This window comes from Nanorana parkeri, unplaced genomic scaffold (genome assembly GCF_000935625.1).
Source record: "Nanorana parkeri isolate BGI_ZX_2015 unplaced genomic scaffold, ASM93562v1 scaffold977, whole genome shotgun sequence".
Lineage (NCBI taxonomy): Eukaryota > Metazoa > Chordata > Amphibia > Anura > Dicroglossidae > Nanorana > Nanorana parkeri.
The window spans coordinates 626,333-638,002 of NW_017307245.1; the positions used below are offsets into that span (position 1 = coordinate 626,333).

At 47.5% G+C, this 11,670-nt stretch overlaps 1 protein-coding gene across 1 annotated transcript; it reads left to right on the top strand.

Moving 5' to 3' along the window:
• The first annotated feature begins 1,463 nt into the window (after positions 1-1,463).
• On the top strand, positions 1,464-11,373 carry ANKRD66 (ankyrin repeat domain 66). Its single transcript, XM_018566800.1, has 4 exons — positions 1,464-1,554; positions 8,306-8,466; positions 10,806-11,034; positions 11,166-11,373. The coding sequence occupies exons 2-4, from the start codon at positions 8,319-8,321 to the stop codon at positions 11,371-11,373; spliced, it is 585 nt and encodes a 194-aa protein (XP_018422302.1). The 5' UTR covers positions 1,464-1,554; positions 8,306-8,318.
• The last annotated feature ends 297 nt before the right edge of the window (positions 11,374-11,670 follow it).

Here is an 11,670-nt window from a genome sequence, read left to right on the forward strand (position 1 = left end):
AAGAAAAAAAAAAAAAAGCAAAGTAATGCAGTTTAGAACTTCCTCCGAGTTAGGAGTAAACATTTGCATTTTTATTCCAGTCATATAACCTCAGGCCATGTCACGGTTTCCATGTCTGGGTCACCCAGTTCCTCAGGTCGGTTATTAGGAAAACTGATACCAGATGCTGAAATGTCACAATCACAGGGATCTCAAGTCTCCCTGATGTTCAGGGAGTCTCCCTCTAATAGATAGCGGCTCCCTGATGTCCGCGAGAGAGGTTTACTCCCTGAAAGGTTTACTCTGAGTAAACCTTTCCGATAAGATATCAGTGGGTAAAGGTTCAGAGTGAGGCTTGCCTCCTGGAGGAAGGTCATGTGATCTCTAGAGTAGCCTCAGAACGAGGCTTGGCTCTCAGAAGGAAGAAGCTACTTGCTACTCAGAGAGGGCGGACATAGACTACTATTGAGAGCAGGTACAGGCACTGCTGCTGCAGGGTTGAGAGAGCGCTGTTAACTCTTTGTGGATAATATAGAATCAATTATATGTCCTGGTTGTCTAGTTATAGAGAACATTTATTTCATTTGCTGCCCATAGCAACTAATCAGGGACTTCACAGCGTTTTTTAAAAAAGTTCTTGGGCTGTCTAATAAATTGTGACCTTTACACTGACAGATACTTATTTTTGATAAATTCCCCTCACAGTATCTGGGCATAGATTGCACAGCTTTCACCCAAAAATACAGACGAGAAACAAAATCAGGAGACCGAAGTGTGGAAGTGTGGAAAAACACGCGCCTACGTGTCCCCGGCATCAGCAACACGCGCCTACGTGTCCCCGGCATCAGCAACACGCGCCTACGTGTCCCCGGCATCAGCAACACGCGCCTACGTGTCCCCGGCATCAGCAATGTACATCTACGTGTCCCTAGCATCAGCAATGTACGTCCATGTGTCCCTAGCATCAGCAACCCACGTCTACGTGTCCCTAGCACCGACAACCCACGTCTACGCGTCCCTAGCACCGACAACCCACGTCTACGCGTCCCTAGCACCGACAACCCACGTCTACGTGTCCCTAGCATCAGCATTGCACGTCTACGTGTCCCTAGCATCAGCATTGCACGTCTACGTGTCCCTAGCATCAGCATTGCACGTCTACGTGTCCCTATCAGCATTGCACGTCTACGTGTCCCTAGCATCAGCATTGCACGTCTACGTGTCCCTAGCATCAGCATTGCACGTCTACGTGTCCCTAGCATCAGCAACCCACGTCTACTTAAAGTCTTAAAAGGCACCACTGTACATTTCCTTTACATTTCTGTAACCACTGAAAAGGACAATTTCCTGTCTAGGAGGGAGGGAGTCAGTCTACATGTGCTGTCATGAATGGGGAGATTTCTGCAAGCGTTGGACAAAAGACTGACACAATGCATGTAGAAGGGAGGGCCTAGTTTCCATAGCACCCGGGGACAACAGAACGCCTCCATTCCTGATGACTTCTCTGATCTCCGTTCTCTTGTGAAGACTTACTGGAAGACCTGCAGGCTTTCTACACCTCCCACACAATGACAAAAGGTATGAAAATCCATTTTCTGCAGCTGGAAATGTCATGATTTCATGGTTTTAGGGCCCGCTCACACCGCCGCGGTTTATGTGCGCTACGGAACACAGGAACACAGCTCGCTAAAGACTCATTAAAACGAGTTACCTTTAGGCCTGGTTCACACCTGTACGTTTTGTAGCGCGTTCAACGCTCAAACATGAAAATCCCATTGTTTTCTATGGGTATGGTTCACACCTTGCCGTATTTCAGCCCGTCTGAACGCGCTACAAAACGGCCTACACCTGAAAAAGGTACATGAGCTTCTTTGCTGCGTTTTTGTCGCGTGTTTCAATTGGGATACAGCCAAGTAGCCCTCGGAAACGTGCGTTTGACGTGCGCTTTTTACCACGAATCGCAAACGCGCATATTCGATACACCTAGGTGTGAACAGAGCCTTATAGTCTATGAAGCTCTTCACATCAGTGTGTTGCGCTGAGTTAAGCTAAGTGCAAAAAAAACGGTTAAGACAAGCAATCCCGTTCATTTCCGTGGCCCCTGTTCACACCTACGCGTTTTGTTGCACAAAGTTTCCCATTGAAGGGAAGTGTGTTGCGCTTTTCAAAAAACCCGCTTGCTGCATCTTTTTGGTAAAAATGTGCATTGCATTATAGCCGAAGGCAAATGCAATATACATTGTAATCAGTGCATATGCCAAATCACGTGTATATTTCCCACGTCCTTGCAGGAAGTAAATGCACGTGAAAAGCAGGCAAAACACACATAAAATGCCTCCTGTGTTGCACTACTGATGAATGCAATGCACTAAAAACGCATTATGTGCTTTGGGGTATTTTTTAAATAATAATCAATGCCGGAGATCATTTAGCAGCCATAGAAGGCACAGTATTTATATCTGTTGGGAATCCAATATTCCTGAAATGTTCATCCAATATTAACCAAAGGGCTCCGGCGGCCGAAGCTGCGGCTATATCCTTCGGCTCCTTTGTAAATAACCCTGTTAGACAAAGTCACTTTAAATCTTCAGCTTCCCTGGTGATCCTGCCATGAAGTTCAGGCACTTCTTGTTATGGGGTGATAACTGTCTCCCAATTGTGCTCCTTCGTTGTCACCCTGTCACACGCTTGTGTGATGAGACCACAGTTGTTTTGATGCACATTGCGCAGGCATCGTACACTGTTGTCACTGCCACAAAGTAGGTCCAAAGCAATAATGTGCAGCAGCCAAGGCTTGAGGAAGTGCATGTAGACAGGAAGTGGCTGCTATCATTTGTACTTTAGCACAACAGGCATAAGCTCTGTTTTTTTTCTCCAAGTGACATGTCCTCTTTAACCCTTTAGCTGCCAAAGACATAAGGCATACAATCGCTTGCAGTGGGCCCCTCTGCACAGACTACCGACGGCCATAACTCTGACGGTCGGCTTTACACTGGAAGCAATCTGGCAACTGAGCTGCTTCCAGGGGATGTTAAAGGGTGTGCCTGTAGGCGGGGTTCACTCTCGGGGTGTTGCGTGTGTGTTCCCTTTGGCTTGGCTGGGTAACCCCGTGCATGCAACTCGAAACCAGACACCCCACGGTCAGGGGCCACGGCCTTGGCCTCGTGCAAACACTCCCACACGTGTAGTACTGCGTACATAGGGCCTCATGGCTTCAACCGCCTCTGCGGTCTTAGGCACTTCCTCCCCCTTAGGGAGAAAGGCCACCATGAATGGCACCCTGTGTCAGGCATAGCCCCACTGCGCACCTACCCTCCTCGGATGGTTACAGCCACGATACAGTCCAACATCACACTCCGGTAGAACCCCACCTTCTCAGAGGCTGGAGGGAGAAGAACCAGTCCACACAGATAGTCTTTTTGTTGGTTTTACTTGAAAGAATGAACTTGGTATAAAGCATACATTTCAGCCACATCACTTGTTACTTGCATAGTGATACAATTTAGAGAGAGAGGTACAGCAGCCCAGAGTCCACGACTGAGGCCCCGTTCACATATAGCGAATTGTCGCGCGATTTCCGCCGCGATATCGCGCATTTTTGCCACGCGATATCGCGAGAAGTCGCCGGCCAATGTTATTCAATGGAGCTGTCTTAACTCCATGTCGCTCGTCGCGGTCGCAAGTCGCTTCTACCGGACCCTTTTTTCGGCGGATTTTGCGCGATTTTACTTTTTTTCTATGGAGCCCGACGGGGAAGGTCGCGCTACCGTCGCTGGAACGTCGCCCCGAAAGTCGCGCTATCCCGGCCGTGCGGATCCGCTGCAAAAGGTATGTCGCTATATGTGAACGGGGCCTTACTTCGGCCATAGGCCCATTGGCGAATATCGTCAGTCACTATTCTCCGGCATCCCATCCTTTGTCAGTCCTAGCACGGTGGGTTTCCCTTGTGGGGAAACTAGGGAATCTCTGTAGCTCTACATTGTCCTAGGCCTGGTCCTGTCCTTCCCATGGACCAGCCTATATTCAAGAAACAGCCTATATTCAAGAAACAGTCTCCCTCCAGAGACTCTGCAGACAGTCTTAGGCCCCATTCACACCTGACCGTTTTGTAGCGCGTCCTACGCTCGATGAACGATCTACAAAACGGTCAAAAAAATAAATAGCATTGTAGTCAATGGTATCGTTCCCACCTGTCCGTATTTCCGCCCGTCCCAAACGCACTACAAAACGGCCCACGCATGAAAAGGCCCACGCATGTAGCCTTTGGGGTCGCGCGACTTTTACCGCGAATCGCGGTAAAAACCGCGCGACAGACGCGCATATTACAATACGCATAGGTGTGAATGGGGCCTTAGACTTCTTCTGTACTCCTCTGAACAACTCCCCTTCCCTCTCGGCCGCCCCCTATATATCAACTCTCCTGGGACAGAGTTTCCCCAGGCCAGAGCTGCATCTATCTCCAGGGCCCCATGGGGGCATCTAGTGGCCGTTGGCCATACTGCACCTACCTACATGCCCACCCCACACATCATCATGTTTCCCGGGCTCAGCTGCCCCACCTCCTTTTATATTTGACAAAAACATTGTATTTCATTGTGTTTTTGGGCACTGAAATGAACTTGTGTAATTTTTACTGAAATTCTGGGTCTGATAAATGGTTGAGCTAATATCATGAGACATAAACATTTGCAACTGCCGCCATTTTATTCCACAGGGTCTGTGATTTCAGGAAATATAAATCTCTTGGGGGTTTGAAGTAACTTTCAGGCCTAAAATGTGGATAACATGTGAGCAAAGAAAAAAAAAAAAACACGAAAAATACGCCTTGACAGCAAAAGGGTTAAAAAGGTGGCCATAGACGGGCAGAGCTCTCATTAGTAGTAGTGGTAGATGTGTGTGTGCTGACTGTAATTCCTCCCATTGCGTGACCCTAACAACATAGCAGAAGCCAAGTGGTCTCCTACCCTCATGGTCAGCCGGAGCTGACCAAGGAGTCCAAACCCCCCCAGTTCAGGGGAAGAAGGAACCTGATGGCCACGCATCCTACCCCAAGATTTCAGTGAGGATCCACAACCTTCATCCTGGTGAAGGGAAAAAACAGGTCACATAAAAAAGGTGAAAGTGCATTTGCTTGACCAACGCGACATGTACAAGATTATACCTTGAGGCGATATTCCTATCCTGGCCCGTATTCCCAGAATTTTATCTGGTTGTTGGACCTTCCTGCACAGCCTCACAGAGAAACACAAGCACACAGTCTGATATGCATGCTGCACATGGCATGGCTTGGAAAACAGGAAAGAAGCCACAGCTTTATTCTCTACCTTATTACAATACAACAGAGTATACCATACATATATAAAACAGAACTTATAAACACTGCCATCTAGTGACCGAAATTGTATACTGCAGGAGTTATTGCAATGGATACAATTAATGTGTATCCTATCACTGGTGTCTGTGCAAATTCAGGGTGAGCGTTGTGTGAAGGAGACTTTATAAAAAAGTACATATACATTGTTCCATTCTTGTAGGGTTCCTTACCTGTTCCTGCTCTTGCAGTGGTGGGTTAAGAACCAAAAGACCCAGCAGCCCTACAACTCAAACAGTGTTCTCCATACTGGTAGCCTGGAGGTGCTCAACCTCACTTAGACTGTGGATTACTTTTCAATTTCTTTATTCCAATTAGGTACCAAAGAGTGAGAATGGCTACGCTAGATCTGTGGTAGCTCTGAGCCGAGTAAGAGAACTTTCCTTTACCCTCAGCCTCAGTAGTGAAATCAAACAAGGGAGCAGACCAAAAATTATATTGAACACCCCCGAGTTATTTTGCCAAAGATGAAGATGTGGCGGTGACGTGGGTTTGCTTTTGGGTCCTGTGCTCCCTGGCTTCAAACCCATTATCACCAAAAGAGGAGTCCACAGGTACAGATACCTAGGAAGAGCCATCCCAAAACAGGCCAGCTCAGATGATACATCAGCAGGCCCGGCGCTACCGCAAGGCAAGTCAGGCGGTCGCCTGAGGGCGCTGCAGGGTGAGGGTGGAAAAAACAGGGCATATTGACAAGTACTTGTACTTGTCAAAATGCCCCGATGTTTGCGCTGTTTTTGTTTCACTTACCTTCGCACCGAACCGGGAGAGCAGCGGCGAGTCAGCGCTGGTCCAGTGGGAGGAGCTCCAGGTGGGGTCCTAATTTAGCTGGCCGGCAACTGCCAGAGGACCCGGACACGCGCGACAGTCGCCGGCCAGCTAAATTAGGACCCCACCTGGAGCTCCTCCCACCGGACCAGCGCTGACTCGCCGCTGCTCTCCCGCGCCAAAAGGTAAGTGAAAAAAACCCCAAAAACAATAGGGCAAACATCAGGGCATTTTGACAAGTACTTGTCAAAATGCCCTGTTTTTACAGGGGGTCGGGGATGGGGGCGCAAAAACGCAGCTTGCCTGTGTAGGCAAGAATCCTAGCACCGGCCCTGTACATCAGCACTTCAGAAGATTGCAAAGCTTTTCAATAAACTGGCATTGCTAATGTATTTGGGACCAGTGACCCAGAATATTCCATTGATATGATCAGCCTAACAGGTCAGAGGTGAGACCACCAGAGGTCACCGGCAGCTAAAGTGTAACCCCTATTCCATGGGCTGAAAAAAAGGTCAAAGCGTTATTTTAGGAACATGTGATTCACAGAACACTTCAGAGTGTTCCTGCATGTTAATCAATTCTGATACCCAGAGGCCAGGTGATGAAACAATGTACAGGCAGTCCCCGGGTTAAGGTGGCCATACACTCTACAACCATCGCAAGACCTTAGTCTTGCGATGGTTGTACAGGGATTAAAAAACGTACGATCTGCCTATCTTGGACAGGCAGATCGCACTCTCGATCATCGCAAGCCCGCCCCCCTGAAGAGCTTCCGATGACCGCAATGCTGAACGGGCAGTGTGCGCGTGCGCACACCGGCCCGTTCGGCATTTGTCTTCCGAGCACCGTTCTAACCAGCCGAGAATCGTACGATTTCCGGCTGGTTTTCGAACATGCTGGTTCGACAGAAGACGTGCGACCGTACAGTAGTAACAGTCGCACGTCTCCGTTCACACTGCTCGATTATCGTACGAAAAACCGATCGCATACGATTATCGTACGATAATCGTGCAGTGTATGGGCACCTTTACAAACAAGATAGGGACTGTAGGTTTGTTCTTAAGTTGAATTTGTATGTAAGTTGGAACAGGTACATTTAAGTGTAACTCCAATTTTTTTTTTAGCTTTGGATAGCATAGGAGAGGGTTAAACCCTGTAACGTTTGTTTTGCTGTGTGTGCCCCCTGTTCAGAAGAAGATTTCACCTCACTTTCTGTCCCTGTGGCAATTGGATTTGGAAAATGTTGGGTTGTCGTGGAAACAAGGATTGATGATAAAGCTTCAGTGGAGACACCTTTTCCCCCATGATCACTCTGACAGGAGTGAATTTTCAGTTTCAGTTCTGAAAATTCCATTTCGGTGCACCTCTAATTACTAGATTATTAGTTAAAAAAATAATAACTAGGGATGCACCGATATATCGGCCGAAAATTGCACTTTTGGCATAATGCCGAAAGAGCCATGTTTCGGCCGATACATCGGCACATCTCTGGTTTCTTTTCTCCCCGCTGGGCGCTGCTCTGCGTTCCAGCGGGGAGAAAATAAAGTGACAGCCGGCCGAGCGCTGCAGGACAAGAGCGCTGTGAGCGGCCGGCGTCTCTCCTCCCACAGCGCTCAGCCGCCTATCACAGTCCGGCAGAGCGGTGTGGGGGCGGAGACAGCGCTGTCACAGGAGGCTGAGCTCTCCTCTCTACACCGCTCGCTCAGCCTCCAGAGAGAAAAGCAAGGTACACACACTCAGCGATCGCTGAGTGTGTGTACATAATTGAGGATAGAGTATGCTTACTATATCCTCAAATATGAATGAATGGGAGTGATCTACAGCACCCCCATTCATTCATAGTTGTAGTTATAGTAAACAATATTCTCATGTTATGAATGATCAGGAACACTCAGTATAGCAGATTCCTGTTCATTGATAACAGGGGACACAGAAAAAGAGATTGACGGCTCTGTGTTCTCAATCTCTTTTAAAAAGGGAAATATCAGGGGTCTGTTTAGACCCCCAATATTTCCCCAAAGCCCCTAAAAGTAAATAATAAAAAAATTAAAGTTTATAAAAAATAAAATATTTAAAAAAAATAAAAATATTACAGCCTGACTTTTTTTATTTTGGTTTCGTTTTTAAAATGTCCATTTCGGTGCACCTCTAATGACCTTTTTTTCAAACTTCGATTTTGTGAACAGCAGAAACTATCGAGATGGCTGATGTGACTGAACTCCATCAAGCAGCAGCACTTGGGGATTACGACTTGGTGTCCGAGATCCTGAGGAAGGAACTTTACGACCCGAATTATAAGGACATCGACTGGAACGACCGGACCGCATTGCACTGGGCCGCGGCAAAAGGTACAAGAGGATATTCTTTTCAACATCGCTTGCCCCCATTTCCCCAAATTTACCTGCTACATGCAAGGGCTGTCAGGGGATAAGGAAGAGCGAAATGTTGTATGGTCTCCAAGGGCTCCAGGGGACTTTCTCTTTAGAAGACGATTATAGGTGTTTTTTAAATAATTTTTTTATATAAATATAATTTAGATGTAATAATCTTATCAGTGGGTCTTTATGATTCTGCTTATAGTTTGTCATTATACAGTAACTGTACAGGGGTGGTCATATGTGTTCATTACATATGCAAGCTCTGTTGCAAGTCTACCAGTCACGCTTGACTGATTAACAACAATACATTCTCTGAGTAGCTGACATTTAAGCAGCTGTTGAACAGGAGGGCTGAGTGATTGCTGTGAACTACAGATAACCATGAGCCCTCGTTCACACCTGAACGTTTTGTAGCGCGTTCTACGCTCGACGAACGCTCTACAAAACGCTCAAAAATATAAATCCCATTGTATTCAATGGTCTCGTTCCCATCTTGGCGTATTTCCGCCCATCCCCAACGCGCTACAAAACGGCCCACGCCTGAAAAGGTACAGGTACTACTTTGGGCCGTTTTGTTGCGCGTTTCCATTGGGATATAGCCAAGTAGCCTTCGGAAACGACTTTTTACCGCGAATCGTGGTAAAAAAAGATGCGCATATGCAATACGCCTAGGTGTGAACGAGACCATATATAAAAGAACAGTAGTGGAAATATGGTACAACGATCATATAAACTTGTGACTGTTACATAAAAACTACTTTTCATGTAAATGTTAATGGGTTTCTATGGTCATAAAACTAAAAATATGCATCTCTATATCAGGGGCGTAACTAGAAATCACAGGGCCCCATAGCAAAATTTTGTATGGGGCCCTGTGATTTCTAGTTATGCCCCTTGCAGAGCCCACCTGAGATCCCAAACAGCCCACCTGAGAGTGACCCTGCAGAGCCCACCATAGACTATATGGCAGGCTCTGCAGGGTCACAGGTGGGCTGGTCACATCCCTGCACACACAGCTCTTAGCTGTCAGCCCCGATTCGCTGTCAGCCTGCTCCACCACCGGGCCCCGCCTCCTCCACAGTTGTTGGCGGGCTCCTCCTCCTCCGCTGCCGACGTCGGGCCCTGCCTCCTCTTCCGCAGGTGCTGGCTGTCCCTGACTGAGCAGCGGCTGCGAGGAGGAACCTGCTGCTGCACAGATCACTAACAGGTTGTCAGTGATCTGAACAGCGGCGCGTTCCTCCTCACAGCTAGCAGCCTGCGATGCCATAGCGACCCTGGTGGCCTGCACAGCATCAGGGGGACCCCTTTGTCCTCGTCCTGGCTGGGTCCCCCTGTGCCCCATAGCGGCCACCTGCGTCACTATGGCCATAGTTCCGCCACTGCTCTATATTGAATTTCCATACGTTCCATCCCACTACTAATAATCATATCCATCCAGAAGTTTGCACACTTACTTATTGAAGATGCCCATAGGATGGACTTCCTCAATGTACTGACACAATCCACAGAGTCGGCCTTCTGATATACAACCCAACGTCTGAACAATGTAACATTATCATTGCTTGCTGGAAGCAATGCATGAAGGGATATGTAGTCTTGAAATAGATTGCATCACATCAACTAGCAGGGAAAGAGACACAAAGCACAAGCTCTAGTACGTTTTCCTATTACAATGCCGATATTGTAACCGGAGAGGATTTTTCCCATAGTTCTCCTTAGGGTAACGGGAGGACACAAACTAGCGTCCTCCCGTCACCCTAAGCTCAGTATACCGTGAGCTACTGCTGTCGGTATACTGAGACGCTGAAGCGGATCCCGACAATTATGTCTGGATCCGCCCAGCTGCGTGAGTGTCAGCTGGCTCTGCCCATCTAGAGGCAGAGGCAGCTGTACCCGCCCCCTCCCCCGTCCGTTCCGCCACTCAGCGCTGGCAGATCGGAGCGGGGGGAATCCAGCCCCTCCCGTCACGACAGAGAGCTGTGACAGGATCGAGAGGTGAGCGAACGCCGGTATGTGTTCGCTCACCTCCCGATCTACTGAGCCGACCTGTGACAGTCTCATTGTCACAGGTCGGCTAGAACTATGAGGTGACTGAGAAGCACTCGCCTCATAGTTCTCCTTTAACAACTCCTTAAAAATAATAACTAAATGATAATACACAAAAGCTTCCCTTTAAATAATAGCATCATTGTTGTTTGCACAAACTCGTACTGTCAAAAGCAAAGAAATAAAAAAAAAAAAAAAAGCTAGCCAGGGGTTCTTTTATCCTTTTTTGCTTATTCCAGAAAAATTTTTTTTGCATCCACCAGGCCAGTCGGATACGGTGAAACTATTAATAGATTATGGGGCTCGGCCTTGTCTCAGGACCGACACGGGATGGACTCCGGCACACTTTGCAGCAGAGTCAGGAAAGCTGAGTGTTCTCCGTACTCTCCATTCCCTGCACGCTCCCATTGACACTACAGACCTACATGGCGACTCCCCTCGCAGAACTGCGGAGATATACGGTCATAGGGACTGTGTGAAGTTCCTGGAGACGTAAGTTTGATGTGCTACATCTATCCATGTTCAGAGCGTGTGAATGATGGACTGTCATGGATAATGGCGGCAGAGGGTTGGATCTTTAACCAAAAAAAAAGGGAAATGGTATTGTGCATATAACTTTTCAGAGCTGAGGTGGAATGCAGAGACTATCGCCTGGGAGCAGAGCTGGAAGGAAACCCCTTGGATGAACTGGATGAGGACTGGGAGGCGAAGAAACTTGAACTTTTAGCCTCACGCAAAAACATGAAAAATTGTAAAACTAAGTCAGAAAAATATTCCAACCAGCGTCTCTATTCCCAAAAGTCTTGCCTAACACAGACCAAAAATAAATAAATAAATAGTAAGGGTGGAATAAAATAATGTCTTCCATGAGTGGGTATGCAACCAGGTGCATGTCATGTGCAACATATACACACATACGCGATGAAAGAAAAACTTAACATGACATTGCCATTACACAGTGCAGGGTACAATGTATCCATGTGATAAATACGTGTCACTCTGCTCTCCGCCACCAGGGGGAGCCGTGCTGCTTTCTATGTCATTGCCTCTAGTATTAGATTTACCCCATGAGACTCATTTACTCCATGAAGATGAATGCGACACTGATATGTGTAATATTTACATACA

Coding starts and splice junctions, on each gene's coding strand:
- ANKRD66 (XM_018566800.1), top strand. CDS start 8,319: ATGGCTGATGTGACTGAACTCCATCAAGCAGCAGCACTTGGGGATTAC. Junction 8,467..10,805: donor GCACTGGGCCGCGGCAAAAG/GTACAAGAGGAT, acceptor TGCATCCACCAG/GCCAGTCGGATACGGTGAAA. Junction 11,035..11,165: donor TGTGTGAAGTTCCTGGAGAC/GTAAGTTTGATG, acceptor ATAACTTTTCAG/AGCTGAGGTGGAATGCAGAG.